Source organism: Astatotilapia calliptera, chromosome 13, assembly GCF_900246225.1.
Source record: "Astatotilapia calliptera chromosome 13, fAstCal1.2, whole genome shotgun sequence".
NCBI lineage: Eukaryota > Metazoa > Chordata > Actinopteri > Cichliformes > Cichlidae > Astatotilapia > Astatotilapia calliptera.
Window position 1 is genome coordinate 6656769 of NC_039314.1, and position 18097 is coordinate 6674865.

Sequence of the window (18097 nt, forward strand, 5' to 3'; positions counted from 1 at the left end):
TTTTATTCATGTTCTTTTAAGACGATCAATTTAATTTTATCAATAAAACGGCAGCTGTACAACTACTTTTTTAATTGTCTCCAAAAGAAGATATCCCACTCAAAAATAGTGTATTTAGATGTGCAGTTACAGTACCCGGCAGCTCTGCGGCGCTGTTTTCCCTTCTAGACAGAATTTCGTCTTGTTACACAAAATGCTAAATGAGGCGTTCACTGATGTTAAAATATGTATACTTTAAGTAGAATAAAAGTAAACGATTATGATCCAGTTGTAAACAAGAACGTGTCTATCAAGGAATGAGAGCCATTATCTGTCTTTATAATTATCTGAGAATCAGAGAATGTGACCCTTAGTAATATATGTTTTTAGACACCTTTTTTTTTAGGTTGCCAAAAAATTGATTGTTCTCCGCTGAACAAAACTGAAATGCCGAAATGATCTGAGCAATGCACAGTCATACATCTGAATAAATGTGGATAAATTAAGATTTATTACGAAAAGGTACTTTGTTGTCTGCTTGTCAAACATTTCTGGGGTAAAGGTCACTGACTCGAGGCGTAAATATTTCAATAAATACGATGGTTTCCATGACATTACTGGACTCACATGACGGCAAATTGTCTTTTACGTGGCGTCTCTGAACGCAGCATTTCACATCCAGTTGTGGGTGTGAAAACGTGCGACGTTCCTGCGACTCGGAGAGAAGATCTACAAAGCACGCGGTGCCTGGTAGATTGGTAGATTTCACAGCGGCACAGCATCATCAGATCTACACATGCGCAGACCGCGTGCAGTTATACGCGAGTGTATTTGTGACTTCCTCAATCAGGGTTAGCTTGCTGCTGTGTTTGGTAGTAGCATGTAGATGAGAGCAGAGGACTCATAGCAAAGGCTGCTGGAGGTGACTTCCCCGAGAAGCAGGCTAAATAAAGGGAACTTTCGGTGACAGTTTGCCTCGAGAACATGGACTACTGGGTAGGTGTCTCTGTACTTTCTCTCCGTCTCACGTTACAGGCAGTGTAGCAGACGGGACAATGACAGTGCGGCTTCAGGACGCCCGAAGAAGCAGACTTGTTTATCAGTACTGAAGTGAGCTAATGGCCCGAGTTGTTTTCCTGTGAGGGATGCTCCGAGTCCACAAACACTGGCAGGCACTCTTGTTATGAGAGCTTCGTGTTACAGACATATGGTTGTTTTTCAGGAAACATTTAATCTTCATCGATACTTTTTGGCCCTGTTATAAAAAGATGGTATACAAGATGTAACTACAGGTTCATGGTGCACTTTTATTGGTTTAAAGTCTAATAAAATAAGATCCTTCCTCTTTGTGTGCGTGTTTTGCGGCTCATTCACTATTGTTTATTGTGGCTGCCTCTGTCTAAAAGTAGAAATCCTGTTCAACATAAACCTGCAGGAAGTTTAAACAAAGCACTACTCTTAGTAGTCCCACGGGAGAGTTGTTTAAGGTTGTGCAAGCAGTGCTTTTTTTTTCTTTCTTTCTAATTGAAGTAATCAGAGGCAGACAAAAGACATGGCAGCTGGTCTGAAACAGATCTGCTGTCCGGGCAGAAATCACTCTGAGCTCCTTCAGGTCATCACAGGAGAGAGAAGAATTATCTCAAGGGGGGAAAAAAACTAAACAAAAAACATACTTTTGATGTTGACCTAAATATCGTTTGATACTGTGGCAATCTGGAGGCTTTGTAGAGGTTTAAATAAAAAATTTCCAGACGCCACATCTGTAATTATTCTCCCCCCTCAGTGATCTCCTCATCTCTCTGAGCTTTGGTGATGTTTTAGCAAGCTGACTGTTTTTTCCTTCATGTATCCAGGAGCAACCACCTCACGCCCAGTATATTTCCACGAGAACATGACCTCCCATTTGAAACAACAAAAGGTCTCATTAGAAGAATAGTTAAATGTTGTATAGGGTGGGTTTGAGCAAAAGAATGGGTGTCCACTGTTCAACAAGGAGTAGCACGAAACTAGTACAAGAGGCTTTGTGTGAACCTGGTGTAGGTTTTCCTGAGGGGAAGCTGTGTGTGTGGGATCTGAGGCTGAAGTAGAGTCAAAAAAGGGAGTGATCTAATCTTTATTTATTTATTCATGTATTTATTTATTTGTTTAGTTGACAGATGTGTGACAGCAATCAAATGTGGGCGGTGTGCTAAATTACATGCCTGTCATGACTCAAGTCAAGCTTCCCATTCAACATATGTTAGTTGCTTATTTTCTGTTGCTTCAGTCAGCTCTTTGCAGCTGATCTTGCTAAACCTGTATGAGAACAGGCTGTCCAAAACAGGCAGGTATGGCAGCTGCTGTCTGGTCAGGGGGTAGGACTCCCATGGCTCACTAACAACCCTTTACCTAGGATTTAATGGGGGGGGGCAACATCTTAGGTTGTTCTTTCACACAGTAAACGGCCTTTCCGTCGCACTAAGAGGACTCGCCTCATTGTGTTATTTTTGCTGTGGCAGAACAGATTGTGATTAGTTAAGATACTGCTGTTGAACCTTAAGCTTTCTTATTGCAGCTGAGGTGGCAAGTCCTCACGATCAAACTGCCTGCTGTTATGTTGTAAAAAGACTTTGTGAGGGAGATAATGCAAAGACAAATTTGCTGCGCTTATGCAATCCCATTGACGGGCACTTCACTGTGATTAAGGCTCACTTAGATCTCCTCGGGCTAAATCATTACATGCGCATTTGAACTGACAGGAAAGTATTCACCTGTGATCGTGCTTTGAAAGAGACGTAAATTATACCTCGTCGTAAATTTGTAGCTCAGTCTTTCCCGTCTCGTCTAATCCTGACTGATTACCTTAATGGGCTCGATGTGTTATGTGACTAGTGGGAGGAGTCTGCTTGTAGATCTACAGTTCGCTGGACGTGTTCTCTCACTTTCACCTGGTGTACCGAGTGTTGGCTGTCTCTTCACCTGACAGTCAGGAAAAGTGCCGAGTGCGTTTAAAGTGTGTGGGGGTGGGATCTGTAGGTCTGGCAATGTCTTCAAAAGTAAGTACTCGCACTTGAAAGATTAGTTACTTTCCCTTAAAGTAATTGGATGTGTTGTCAGTCACTGTCTTTGATGGTTTATGGCCTGACCTGCAGTGTTTTACTGGATGCCTGTACATCTGCTCCTATTGCACAGTCACAAGTCATGTGTCTTGTTTAAAAAAAAAAAAAAATTCAGATTAAGTGAGATGAAATTTAACTGTTACCTCATTTTGCAGGAAAGCAGTCATTATGCTGTCAAACAGTGACTAACGTTCTCAATACATGGCACTCAGTGGTAGCTTCCCCATATCACCATAGTCGTGTAAGAGATCTGTATCACAGGAAACATGAGTGCTGTTGACTGAATAGTTTGAGCCTTCTGTAAATCCAGATTGTTGTTAGAGAAAAGCTGATGGTTGCTCTGCACTTCTCTTGTAATGCATATTGTGTGTCTCTATGTCCAGAGTGCCTTGGAGGTGTATAAGGAGATGGTGCTGCTGTATTTGGAGGAGGGCCGGCAGCAGGTGAACTCGCGCTGTGCCCATCTGGAGCCGTGGCAGATCATCGGAGTGACAGTGATCACCACAGTGGGAGCACTATGGGTCAAAGGCTTCCTCTTCCAGCAAGAAAGTAATCTTTCACACAATAAGAATGGGTCCAAAGTAGGCCTGCTAGAGTCTTTGAGACTTGAGATAACGCATGTAATCAGCTAACCATCTGCTAATGTAGTGCACACTATCTGGAATTGCGGCACAACCGAGCAAAGCCATCATTTGTCTCGACTTTCTAGATCTTCCAATGAATCGGTGCTTAAATTCCTCAGCGAGTAGGTCAGAGCCAGCCATCTGTAGCTCTCTGAGAGGGAAAGGTCAGAGTGTGGCTTCTTGGTAAAAATCTAGCTCTTTAGTGTGTTTGCGAGCAGAGTGAAAGGGGCTCGTGACTACGCCTTCCCTTAACGTATGATTATGGGTCACAGTCAGCTGCTTAATATTTGTGGATGCATGCATGCTAACATTTCACCACAGCTGCTGCCTTGTGTTTTCTGGTTAATAGGTCTGACATCACGAATCAAGAAGCAGTGCTTTAGACTCATCAGAAAAATACCCTTCGTTGGCGGGGCAGTAAGTATCAGTGGTAAATCTCTTCCCTTTTTTATTTTCCCCCCTTCTGGTGTGTGCTGACGAGTGTCTGGGGTTATTATGAGTCATTCTTGGATGACTGCATATCAAAGTCATGGAGGGGGATGGGTGGGAATGACAGACCTTTGGCACGATTAAGATGATGCTCTGGTGATAACATGTGGTTACTTCTGTTCAGTCAGCAATACTGTTACTTCTCCTATATCCATTTTAGGTTATGGGTTACGTTACTCTACTGCTGTTTGTGCCTGTAAAGTAACTCTGTCCTCTCTTTGTATCAGATCCAGAGCCAGCTGAACAAGGCTTTGGATGACATGTCTGCTAGTCTATTTACCCTCAAGGAGGGGATGAGCTACACCACAGAGCTTCCCTCCAAAGGTCTCTCTCAGGCCAAAGTAATGGAGAAAATCAAGGAGTACGACACCCTGAGTAAGTCCTCATTCAGCCCTGAGATTCCTGCTTCTTTATCAGTATTTCTAATCTTCATTGCTGATAAGAAAACTTGTCTACTTATCTTTCAAAAGGATAATATCTTTGAGAAAGCCAGTGGTTTCTCAAGACTCAATCTTTTGTTGCAGATGAGGTGAAGTGGGATAAGGGATTGGTTTCTGGGGCAGTGTACTGGGGTGATGAGTCACTGACCAACCTCCTAGTGAAGGTATGCATCTCTGTATACATTTGCAGATTTTGGCATTCCAAGCATTAATGGCCAGGGTCAAGCTTGAATACATTTTGGAGTTTTTACAGTAACAAAGTAATTTTTTTGATTTCATTTCCTGGTCGGTCCTTTCGATGACATTGGTTTCACCCTGGTTTGAGGTTTGCAGTTTATGCAACACTTTACTACTTTTGTCATTCATTTGTTTGTTTGTTTGGGGTTATTTTTAGGTATATGGGGATTTTGCATGGAGCAATCCACTCCACCCAGACATTTTTCCTGGCGTACGGAAGATGGAAGCAGAGGTTGTCAGAATGGCTTGCACACTCTTCCATGGTGGGCCTAACTCCTGTGGCACAGTAAGTCACCATACAGTAGACACTTGCAAGAAAAGGATTTTCTTTATCGGCAGGATTTCCGTCACAGTTATACAATAATAATAATAGACAGGGACAATTTAAAACCCACTTCTAGTCTAGTCTCCTTAATAGAAATACAAAGAAATAAAATTGCAGTTTGTGTTGTAACTCAAAGTCATGAAAAGTTATAATGAGACTTTGCTGAATATCTGACCACTTTTATGATCAGTGAAGAAATTCTGGTGATCCCAAAGATTTCTTTTTTGCAACTCTGTTATCAGACCGATGCACAAACCTTTATCCCTACATTTAGAAAAGGTGGACTGAATTTGTCTTATCCTTGCCGCTCCTTTGTGCAGGTCACTTCAGGAGGAACCGAGAGCATACTGATGGCCTGCAAAGCATACAGAGACATCGCACACGAGCGAGGCGTCAAACACCCTGAAATGTAAGCCGAGCTTTACAGGACACAGGGTCCGTGTCAAGGCTTGTTCCTGCCAGAGAAAGTCATGAAATCATTTTCGTGTCCTGCTTTTGTTTCCGCAGCCTTGCACCTGTGAGCGTCCACGCAGCTTTTGACAAAGCGGCACATTATTTTGGGATGAAGCTGGTTCACATTCCTCTCGACAAGAAAACTATGAAAGTGGATGTGAAGGTGAGCGAGAACACGCGTAGACAGCATGTGCTGACTTCTGTTTCCAGGCATTATTTATTCCAGTGTTGTTTGTTCTCTTTCAAGGCCATGAGGAGAGCCATCAGCAAGAACACAGCCATGCTTGTCTGCTCAGCTCCCCAGTTTCCTCATGGAATCATAGATCCCATTGAGGAAGTAGCCAAGGTTAGAAGTGCACCATTTTTTTTATATGTACTGTTGACAAAAACTGGGAAGTCAAATCCCTCACACTTTCTCTCGATGTGTTGCAGCTGGCTGTACGCTACAACATCCCGATGCATGTGGATGCCTGTCTGGGTGGTTTTCTTATTGTGTTCATGGCCAAGGCTGGTTACCCACTCGCCCCATTTGACTTCAGGGTAAAAGGTGTTACCAGCATCTCTGCAGACACACACAAGGTAAGGAGTGGCTGAACAGCCTTCAGATCAAATCTTTCTAGAACAATATACATGTGTGTGTATATTAGAGATGGACCGATCCGATATTACGTATCGGTATCGGTCCGATACTGACCTAAATTACTGGATCGGATATCGGAGAAAAATAAAAAATGTAATCCGATCCATTAAATATCACGAAAGCACCTCGCAAAACTTGCAACACGCCGTAACTCACCTCAGAACGTTAGCACGTCGAGCAGTATGCATCACGTGATAGAGCGGCTGTGGCATGCGGGACCTGTCGGTGGTCTGGATAGCATGTGGAGCTTCGCTAGCAACCTGGCATTTCATCTCCGACAAAGTTATCCCCGAGAGAAGTAAAGCAAGTGTGTAAGTCCATCTCTGAATGTTTGTAAAGCATTCCTGCGTTAAGCTTACCAAACGATATATGGAGCGACTGCCTCTTCTGGCTGCTACTTCAATCATGAAACTGCTTAACGATCAGCTGATCGGCTTTTCTGTCGGGAGTCCGTGTCTCTAGTTTGCTTTTGGCCCACTTTGCACCAGAAAGAGGAAACCAGCGGCTGAACAACAGCAGCACGTTTAAGCTTGATCAGCTGTTGTTAGAATGTATTTAATATTACTTTCTACTCGAGGATCTTTTTCTACATAGCTGACGCTGGTAACTGTGCAGGGGCGGATCTAGCAAAGTTTAGCCAGGGGGGCCGATAGGGCATTAACAGGGAAAAGAGGGCACAAAGACATACTTTTCTTTCTTATTCTCATTTAAAATGTCGAGCTTTTAATAAATAATTATCCGAATCTTACACCCAAAGTTTTAATCTGATGTAAAATGTATAGAAGTCCATTATTGTATATAGTAACTGTTAAGTCTAATATACCCTAGTAAGCTATAGTACTTTTTCCTTTGGGAAGGTACCATCTGTGCAGTCTGCAATTTTGTTGAAGAAAGATGTTGAATCTATTTAATATTTCTTGAAAAATAATTGATTTCTGTGTATTTTTTTCACACTGCATCAAATTAAGGTTGATTACGTCGATTAAGCATCATGAGGTGGAGCGTGAGGGGTGGTTCCCTATTTTTTATTTATTTATTTTTGTTGTTGCTGGGAGTTGGAACCCTATTAGTTAGGTTGCTTAATATTTATGCTAAGTACTCTTTAAAATACCAGAATAGGGAGGATGGTGTAGGTTTAAGTTTATTAGATTGATCAGTATTGCTGAACTATGAAATATTTTTTTTTGCATATAGGTATAACAGAATAGCTTTAGTGTAGTTGTTGTTTTAAACTTGAGTATGAACTTATACAAAATGCAGCAAGATATTTAAAAAACAGTTTTGTTGATTAAAAAACACTATATCGGATTCATATCGGTATCGGCAGATATCCAAATTTATGATATCGGTATCGGACATAAAAAAGTGGTATCGTGCCATCTCTAGTGTGTATATATACATACCACACATAGATTGTTCTATGTGTGGTATGTACAGGGATATGCTTGTTTTAATTCTGCACCTTGTGTGCATGTGTTACGTTTCTCTCCAGTATGGCTACGCCCCCAAAGGTTCCTCAGTGATCCTCTACAGCGATAAAAAGTACCGTCAGTACCAATACTTTGTAGCTGCTGACTGGCAAGGGGGGATCTATGCCTCACCCTCTATAGCGGGCTCCAGGCCAGGAGGAATCATCGCCGCCTGCTGGGCGACCATGATGTATATGGGAGAGAACGGCTACGTAGACGCCACCAAGAAGATCGTCAGCACAGCTCACAAGATCAAAACAGAGTAAGACACAGACTTGTTACACTGAACATAATAAATTACAGAGTCTGTAATTTATTATCTTCTTTAAAATTCTTCTGTCTTCTTCTCTGTTTGTCAGAATCCGCAAGATTAAAGGGGTGTTTGTGTTTGGGGATCCGGAGGTGTCGGTGGTGGCCATCGGCTCGGATGATTTTGATATTTTCCGTCTGTCTAACGCACTGACGTCAAAGGGCTGGAATCTGAACACATTGCAGTACCCGTCCAGGTAGATGTAAAACAAACGATAACGTCTCAGTAAATGTGATGGCATGATAAATATTTACACCTCACAATCGTTGCTTTCACAGCATCCACATTTGCTGCACAGTTTTGCACACTCAGCCAGGGGTCGCTGATCACTTTATTCGTGATGTCAAAGAGCAGGTCGCCATCATCATGAAGAACCCCAAAGAGAAAACTACAGGAATGGTGAGTTTGGTTTACTTATCTACATAGTCATCATTAACATGTGGGTTTTTTAAGAAGTTTAAATAACACAAAGACACCAATCTTTCTTTATCATTACATCACAGTTTTGCTTTGATGATCCATGACAGGATGTTGTAATCCTATTGTAATGACAGGGTCACAGTCTGAGCCTACTGCATATAGATAAATTCATACCTTATTCAGCTACTTCACCTGACTTTGGACTGTAGGAGGAAACCAAGGGAGATTACATATTACTGTAGATCCAAACTATACCTTTATCATTCAAATCAAGCTGACTTCACCTTTGTAGTGCTCGCTAGTGTAGCCACTGGAGAGGAATCATGCTGAGTGCTGTGTATTTAGCTTTCTTTTCGGTTTAACATTCTGTGGGTATTTTGGGAAGGGAAGTGGCATTTTGCATTGTTGCTGTATAAAACCTTCGATTTGAGTCGACACAAGCAGCTATTTTGTGTGCCAGCTTTTAAACTCCACCCACGTGGGACAAGCAGCACTGTGCCCGACAGGTTTGTACGCAGCGTAGTTAACACTGAGAACAGATCTTGCTGCAGATTAAGGTGAATTCCATATAACTAGAAGTTAGTTTCTCAAGTTTCATTTGTTCTTCAGTCAGTTCACTCATCACATTGGAGAGGTACAAGAGGTTATATGAATCCAAATGCAACAAACGCAAACAAAAACAGTAACATCTGTGCTGCCATTTAACTGGAATTTTTTTATTAATGCAGCTGCCTTCTGCGTCTGAAAGTATATAGCTAAGAGAAAACCTGTTTTAGGAGACGGATGATGTGTCTGGATGTTTGTAAGCTCACTTATGTTCCTGCTCTTGCAGGGAGCGATCTACGGCATGGCCCAGGCCATCCCAGATAGATCCCTGGTCACGGAGATCTCCCGAGGTTTCTTGGACTGTCTCTACAGCACTGAGGTGACCAAGTCAAAGATCAGCCACATGAATGGCAACGGCAAAGCCCACTGAAAAGGGATTGGTCCCTCCTGGCCCGACAACACTGCATGCAGGGAAACGCTCTCGCCTCCTCCCAGAGCTCTGATTTTTAAATCGTTCAACGGTTGCCTTATCTTGCATACCTGCACTATATATATATATATATATATATATATATATATATATATATATATATATATATATATATATATATATATATATATATATATATATATATATATATATATATAAAACAAACAAACATCTGCAGCAATCTTTGAAGCACAAGCCATTGTCATTCTAATCAGCCTAGAGGGAAATTCCTTGTAACACTGCGCCTAAATGGTACAGAGAAGACATGACTGGGTCCAAACGAGTTTTAACCTCTGATTTGATTTTAAATTATGTAGAGGAAATGTGTTTGTTTTTTCTGTTTTACATTTCATTTCGATTTTAGCTTTCATTTAATACACGTCTGTCATGATATCTACTGATTGCATAGTAAAACCTTTCAGTTTTTTGAAAATACCAGAACATTTCAATGCCGTCACCGCTTCACTTCACTGTCCACGACGACTTTGCAAAAACAAACTACTCGAAAGCTCAAAATGTGCTAGAATCGCTGTGCTGCCTGTAGCTTATAAACTGATGCACTGCTCTGAACTGGCTGTACATGCCTGTGTATTATCATCAAAAGTGTGGTTTAATGTAAAAGCATTGCAATGCCCTAAAAACTACATATCAGGTTAATATGTACATCACTTGAAACCAGAATTTATCTGCAAGCCTGAACATGTATGTCCTTGTTTTGTTAGCACTCATTTACCTTCATTTGTGGTTCATCTACTGTGGTTGGTATCATAGACGGTGGGAATGGGAGTTTTTAATGTTATTAATATCCACTAAAACTCTTAATTTTAATAAGAGAGAATAGGGGCATTAATATTTTGAAAGAGGCTAGTGATATCCAAAGCTCTCCAGCTACTTATCAGTTACTTGGATAATCAAGTAGCAGAAACTCAATTATTCCTCTGTATTCTGCAAAGTCACCTGTGTGTCACCTCGTTGTAATAATTTGTGTCCTAATTCAATCTACCTCAGTTTCCACTAAATGCAAACGTCATTATTTCATCCAGTGAAACCCATTCAAACTGGGCGTCAGTTTTCCATTTCTCACATAACAAAAGCGTTACAGCATTTGGGGCATTTGACCGACTGCACTAAAGTGTTCGTAAATACACTGAAAGGGAACATCTCCGCTGTGACCGATCCACAGATGGAGATTCTTTAAACTTGGGAGAAATCAGCTGTTTGCCCTGACTGACTGTGGACATGATGTATTCTAGTAAATATCTACTCAGCAGGATATGTTACTCACAGATTGATAACTTAACAATGCATACTGTAACACCAAAAGGACCTTGCTCTCTGTTTCTCACGAGCTTTCATCTAACGTTGCTGAAAATTCCTTGAATTTAGTTCCATGTTTGTGCAATATGTAACTTCTCCTTGATGAAGTGTAACAAATGGGAATGCTCTACATGTTTAGCAGAAACATTGTAGTGAATGACAACTTATCAGCCTTGATTAGTAAATTTTAAGCATTTGTGTGACCGCTCCTTTTTGCTTCATTTGACTCTTTTTGTCAACGTTTGTGTTTCAACTGTTTTTATTTACTGGGAGCTTTTTGAAGAGATTTGGCATGAATGTAATTAGTCTCACACGTGCAAGAATTTCCCATCTTGTAGCCAGTGCCTGGTTTAAAGACTGATTAAACAATCCAGCTAACAGTAAAAGTTCATACCATCGTGTGTCCATGCTTTCATCCTGAAATACTGTAGTCAGTAATAAGGTGCGGAAAGCCATGCTGATACAAAAAATTAAAAAGGACTAATCCTATTGCATTGAAGAAATACTACAAACTGATGATTGAATGTTCAAGAACTCTACGTAAGTTGTTTTAGGCAGTAGCTGGCACAGATAACCCTGTAACAGATTCTCTGAAGGTCTGCACAGTAAATCTTCACTGGCAGTGACATTATGTAGCAATGATGTGTTTGACCTTGTGCTGACATTGCAGCCTTTCCAACAACGGGGATTGGGCTTAGCTGACTGTAGCAGATGGCTCTACAGTGATGTTTTCAATAAAACGGATTCAAATCATTTCTTAGTCGTCTTTTTAAGTTACAACAGGAAACAGTGTGACGGGGGAAAAATCATTTTAATGACAAAGTTGAAAAACACTTAGTACACAACACACATGTTGGGACCAGAGGTGTGGTGCTATGTGATGAACTACCAGAGAGCACCGACCACACGCATTTCCACGTTAAGCGGAGCATGTAAACATAGTGGCAGTTTACATACTTATTCATTTGTCACTGATCACGCGATCAAATGTTAGATTGCCTTTATGTACAAATCTTAAAGTCGTCTGTGCACAGTTTCAACTTAGGTTCCCTCCTGCTCTCTCTGTTCCTCGCTTTTTTCCTTGCAGAATAAGTGAATTTGTAACCGGTTAAAACTGATGGGAGGTGTGTGATCTTGTTGAGACAGCTGTTCAAGAGAGGCAGGTGGTGCGTTTCCTCCAGAGAAGTAAAAACCTGAGATGTGTGTGTAACAGCTGGATTTCTGGACACTAGATGAGGCCCAGATATGAAGATTGTGCGGCCTGGTCGTCAACCCAGTTCCGACATAGACCGCCCACAATAAAAGGCCAAAGGGAAACCTGTGCAATATTCATGCTGTCTAATCAGCACCTTGACATGCCACACCTGTGGGCAGGGATGGATAATCTCGGCAAAGGAGAAGTGCTCACTAACACAGATTTAAACAGATTTGTGAACAATATTTGATAGTTATGGGTCCTTTGTGTGAGTAAAAAATGTTTCAGATCTTTGAGTTCAGCTCATGAAAAATGGGAGCAAAAGTGTTGCGTTTATATTTTTGTTCATTATAAGTACAAAATAACCGGCTAAGAATTGCTAGATAATATTAATAATCCAGGTTTGGCTAGGGAGGTGTTTTTCTTTCTTTTTTCCAGGAAAGTAGCAGATGCAAACGAGCTGAGACGTGGACGGAGTGGAGGAGAAGATCCACAGGGGGAAATGGCAGGACCGCCGAGAAGATCCACAGGAGAAGATAGTCATACTAATACTTGTTTTTGTTGTGGTATAAAACTGTTTTGGCTGCTAAGAGGGGCATCCTTTTTGTGAAGCAGACCGCTGGTTCACATCCAGGTGTGCTAGATAGTAGACTTCCAGATGTGTAGAGAAGCACATACCCCCATCACCGTCAACGGCACTGCTGTTGACGGTGACAGATTGATCTTCTGTAGAAAGTATGGTGAATGGACTGCTGAGGACTGGGGCAAAGTCATATTCTCCAATGAAGCCTCTTTCCGATTGTTTGGGGCATCTGAAAAAAGGCTTGTCCGGAGAAGAAAAGGTGAGCGCTACCATCAGTCCTGTGTCATGCCAACAGCATCCTGAGACCTTTCATGTGTGGGGTTGCTTCTCATCCAAGGGAGTGGGCTCACTCACAATTTTGCCCAAAAACACAGCCATGAATAAAGAATGGTACCAAAACACCCTCCAACAGCAACTTTTTCCAACAATCCAACAACAGTTTGGTGAAGAATAATCCATTTTCCAGCACGATGGAGCACCGTGCCATAAGGCAAAAGTGATAACTAAGTGGCTCGGGGAACAAAACGTTGAAATTTTGGGTCCATGGCCTGGAAACTCCCCAGATCTTAATCCCATTGAGAACTTGTTCAAGAGGCGGGTGAACAAACAAAAACTCACTAATTCTGACAAACTCCAAGAAGTGATTATGACAGAATCGGTTGCTATCAGTCAGGATTTGGCCCAGAAGTTGATTGAGAGCATGCCCAGTCGAATTGCAGAGGTCCTGAAAAAGAAGGGCCAACACTGCAAATACGGACTCTTTGCATAAATGTCATGTAATTATCGATAAAAGCCTTTGAAACGTATGAAGTGCTTGTAATTATATTTGAGTACATCACAGAAACGACTGAGACAAAGATCTAAAAGCAGTTTAGCAGCAAACTTTGTGAAAACTAATATTTGTGTCATTCTCAAAACTTTTGGCCATGACTGTACAAGAAGCGTTGTCAGAGGAAAGCAGGGAGGATCAATCACTCCTGTCACCCCAGTCACACACTGTTCAAACTACTTCCGTCAGGCAGGAGGTACTGCAGTATCCGGTCCCGAACCAGCAGACTAAAGGACAGCTCCTTCCATCAGGCCATCGGACTGCTGAACAGTGACACTTCATAGACGCCTCGCTCTCACCTACCGGAACTTCAACACTGTGCACTCCATAATGTACATATATGCTATTCTTTTTTCACAATATTCAAACTGCTGATGGACGTGATTTGATGCCCAGCGCGCTGTAACTTGTAATTTCAACTGATAAAGTAAATGAAATCTCAAATGGAAGAACAAATTATTCTGCAAGGTTAGAAACACCAATGGTGAGAATTTGGAGGAGTTTGAGTCAGCAAGGGTCAGAGGTCACTAAAATTATGGACAACCCATCACACCTGCTCCATTCCACTCTTGTAAAGAAGCACGGCTCCTCCCTCTAACTGATTCAAACTTTCAGCCATGAAGAACACTTCAGGAAATCATTCCTATTGTTCTCTCTGTAAAAGTGTACAATAACTCTTCATTATGTGGCAGGATAAATACAGCATCTGTCTATCTCTCTATGTAGAATTTTCTGTGGGCAGTTCAGTGGGCTGTAAGCAGGAAGAGGAAGGGTGATCCAGAGTAGGAATCCAGTGAAATATTGGCATCACCTCTTACAGTTTCCTTGTAATATCAGCTGAAAGTTGAGAATATGTAAATTGGGTAGAGTTAATTTTCTCTGAAACCATACAGTTAATTGGGCTGTGAGTCGGAGTGGGAAGAGTGAGGATGACCTAGAGTAAGAATCAAGTGAAATATTGGCGTCACCTCTTACAGCTTCCCTGTATTATCAGTTCAAAGATGAGAATATTGTAATGTAATTTGAGTAGAGTTTACTGTTAATTTTCTCTGAAACTGTAAAATTATTTGGGCTGTGAGGCAGAGGAGGAAGAGTGGAGGTAACTCAGAGGAAGAATCCAGTGAAATATTAGCGGCACCTCAAACAATTTTCTTGTAACAAAAAAACCCAAAGCAAACAACAACACAAAACCCCCCACAATATCAAAAATACAGTACAGCAATTTTTATTTAGTTGGGCATAAGGTCATGTGAACAGAAATGTACAGTATAGTGAGAAGACAATGCTTTGTATATGTTATCAACTCTTACAGAATATAACATTTTTTGTTATTTTTAATGTGCAGTGTGAGAATCATAAAGTAATTTGTTATATATCAACTGCTAATATTTCAAAAGTCGAAGTGGATTGAGCAGTAAAATCGTGAAACGCCAGTATACAGAAAACTCGCGTTTCTAAGCCATTCGGCACCCGTACCGTAATATGCGTAAGAATAGTGCAACAACATTTTAGGTGCGGCTATCTTGACTGTGACGTCGTATGTGAGGGCTCACTTGACTGCGGTACAATACGGTGTAGACGAACACAAACTCATTTACGGTCAGGACCTGACCATACTCCCAGTTAATGAAGTTACTGTGCTGCATGCGCACATTACTGTTTTCCTCTCTGCACGTCATGTGATGATGGACCAGTCTGATTGGAAACCTGACCAACACCTTGAAACATCGCGAACCCTTCAGATCACTGTCAAGAAATGAACTTGCTGCCTGTATTAACCATCCTTATGGTTGTGTGACAGCCAAAGCTTTAGCACCCTCATCATTTGGAGCAAAACAAATGTAACACAGTTACTGTCAGACGTGTTCCCGGTATTAATTTCAGCACAGTTTGAAGTTAATTGTATACACATACACTTAGTAAATCGTGTATGTACAATTTATTTAAATACGATGCTGCCCCCCAAAAAAGTTTGACTGGGAACTCCAAACAGATACGCAATAAGCTGCAAATATCAGTTTTATAGCTTTGACCATACAGTTTGGTTTATTGGATCATTAGATATTCTTTAATGACGTTTAAATTTAAGCCAGATTAGTTCAATTACAGTATTTTATTTCTTCGCTTGTTGAGAACTTGGCGGAGCATCGCTCCATTGCGCTCTGGCAGGAATGGGCCTATAGTTGGGACAGAAAGATGAATGTACCATTGGAATTTATACCATTTCCTTAAGCTTATAATTACCACCCCCCTTTAAATAAAAACCCATGTGAAGAGCACTTTAGTTTTCTCTGCCTTGACCGGTGACATTCTGCTCACATTAGAGATGCCTGGTCAATCAAGGTGGCCAAAGAGATGTCACGTTGGGACAGCCCTCCACAGTCATGCGTGCTGAGAGTTATCTGGACCTGCGTTAAGGAGAATGCACAAAGTGGTGAATCAATGCAAATTTGAATGAGTTTTCTTCAAAATACCACTCGACAAAGAGCTTTGCCGCCATTTGTTATGGAGTCATTACAGGTGAAGCATGAGCACAAGGTAAGACCCTGGGAAAGTGTCCTTTAAGGTTTTGACAAAACCAGACGACACCCTGAGTGCCCAACAGGAAACACTGCAAGTTTAGCAAAAGCCATTTTGACTTGGAAATGAGAAACTCACGTGGTATTAATCACATTAATTAGGGCTCGTGCCTACACAAGACACGCGTTTAGTAACACCTGTGTTAAATTACAATTTCATGCTAAATTGGCTGCCGTGTAACATGGATGTAATTAACCGGTTACACATTTGACGCTGAGAAAAGTCTGTTAGCACAATTTTCAGACACAGTCATGGGTTAAATTCCCGACGAAGAGACCTGCAGCTGCCATCTTTAAACGGTTCACAGCTAGCTAGTCGTTTACCTGACATTTGGTGTCGACTAGGTATCTGGTGTTTTAGAGCTTTGGGTGAAAATTACTTATCCCATCTTCCCCTAACCCTGGGTTAAAAAAATAAATAATACTTTTTAAATTCAAAAACAAAAAACACATGTTCTTTATTGTTTTAAGGCAAAAATGACATTTAAGAGAGGTCATTTTGAAGCTAATTCATGATCCCAATGTTGGGCTTTTCTATAGTAACAAAAGCCAGCTGTCCACAGTGCCAGGAAAACAACCCCCACCCCATAGGCTGTAATCTTATTTTCATATATTATTAGGCTTGCGTACCTTATTATAGACATTGAACCACTCAGGATGGTGGTCCAACTTCTCTGCATGTAAAGCCACTCTGGACATGAAGCCAAAAGCCTGGAGGGGGAGAAATACAAAAATTAAAATAAAAAGGTAAAGCGGTTATATGGGTCATTTAAGTTTAAAAGTGATATTTGACAATGATGCAAGAACCTGATTGAAGTCTTTGAAAATAAACTCTTTGTAAATAGCATCTCGTCCAACGACCTCCACCCACTGAGCGTTGCGTAGCAAGGGGAGTATGTGGGCCCTCTCCTCTTCAGTCAGAGCTTGGACCTTACCAGCCTGTGAGGACAGAGCAGAGGGAACAGTGCAGCAGATTTGAGAGGGGCAGTTTCACAAACACAAACTCTGATTGGTTGTAGAGGAAACCATCTGGAAACAATGAGAGGCCACATTCCTAGTTTAAAAATCTAGCTGGTTCAAAGGCATGTGGTGGTGGAGAGGGGGTGGTGGTGGTTGGTCTTTTCCTCTAACACATGATGCAGGGTCACAACACAGGTTCAAAGTGAAATTTATTTCATTCAGCCCTGCAGAGTCAACATTGCATAACATCGTCCAAATAGATAGCATTTTATTGCACAATCTACACATGAACGCTCTGTCCCTAGCTGAGCAGTCACAATTATGTACCAGCAGAGCAGACAGATGTCAGGACCAGAGCCTCAGACCGAGCAGTGACATCAACAGGTATCATAGCAACGGTCTAATCTGCTCGATCTGTGGCATGAATGGGCACTACAGAAACGATTACCGCTGGTTAAAACCTCAAACTTCAAACAAACCTCACCGTGGCTTGCTGTGAACATCTCTCCTCCTCCAAACTCATGTTAGCATGCATGACACTTTATTGTATTTATCTAGCTTGAAAACCTGAAATGTCAGTCTGCAATGAAATCTTATAATGTAGAGCAGAGTGCTACCTGTGACAGCGAGGAAATGTCAACAGCTCCATGTGGGAGACAGTGTAGATGTACTCACCATGTCTGCAGAGGCTTTTCATGCACAGGGGAGATTCAGCTCCAGCAGCCTGTTGCACAGATGCAAATCTGCTGTGGGAGCCAGTGAGAGCAACTGGAATAAATCCATTCATGGTCCCCGCCTAGCTGCCCTTGCAGGAGCCTGAGCAAAAATCCTCACTGCTGCTAAGCTATTCAACCACCTATCAGCATGGGTTTAATCATAAACTATCATCTGTTGCACAAGGCATGCATTAGGCCAGCTATTGTAGCACGATTCAGCACAAAGGCCAGTGCAGCAGTGTTTGCTGTGTGAAGAGAGAAGACACTGTACCTTTTATGCACACATATCAAACATGAACTTAATCCTAAGAATAATTACCTGCTGATATTAATGTCTTTTCTCCAGTTGACATCAGATTTAAAAAGGAGGTTGGCTCTTCAGCTTACCAGAGTTCATGT

The 18097-nt window shown here is 41.5% G+C and overlaps 2 protein-coding genes across 2 annotated transcripts; one reads left to right on the forward strand and one right to left on the reverse strand.

Annotated features, from left to right (window-relative positions):
* The first annotated feature begins 678 nt into the window (after nt 1-678).
* sgpl1 (sphingosine-1-phosphate lyase 1) lies at nt 679-9602 on the forward strand. The gene is made up of 14 exons (XM_026190785.1): nt 679-975; nt 3461-3626; nt 4050-4117; nt 4417-4564; nt 4714-4793; nt 5024-5152; nt 5512-5600; nt 5699-5807; nt 5892-5990; nt 6077-6223; nt 7777-8015; nt 8113-8259; nt 8342-8462; nt 9316-9602. Exons 1-14 carry the CDS (start codon nt 964-966, stop codon nt 9457-9459), a joined length of 1698 nt encoding a protein of 565 aa, XP_026046570.1. The 5' UTR covers nt 679-963; the 3' UTR covers nt 9460-9602.
* Nucleotides 9603-14652: 5050 nt separating this feature from the next.
* Nucleotides 14653-17811, reverse strand: pcbd1 (pterin-4 alpha-carbinolamine dehydratase/dimerization cofactor of hepatocyte nuclear factor 1 alpha). Its single transcript, XM_026190438.1, has 5 exons — nt 17658-17811; nt 16830-16961; nt 16653-16733; nt 15763-15851; nt 14653-15620 (listed from the first exon to the last, which is right to left on the reverse strand). The coding sequence occupies exons 1-5, from the start codon at nt 17658-17660 to the stop codon at nt 15557-15559; spliced, it is 369 nt and encodes a 122-aa protein (XP_026046223.1). The 5' UTR covers nt 17661-17811; the 3' UTR covers nt 14653-15556.
* Between the last annotated feature and the right edge of the window lie 286 nt (nt 17812-18097).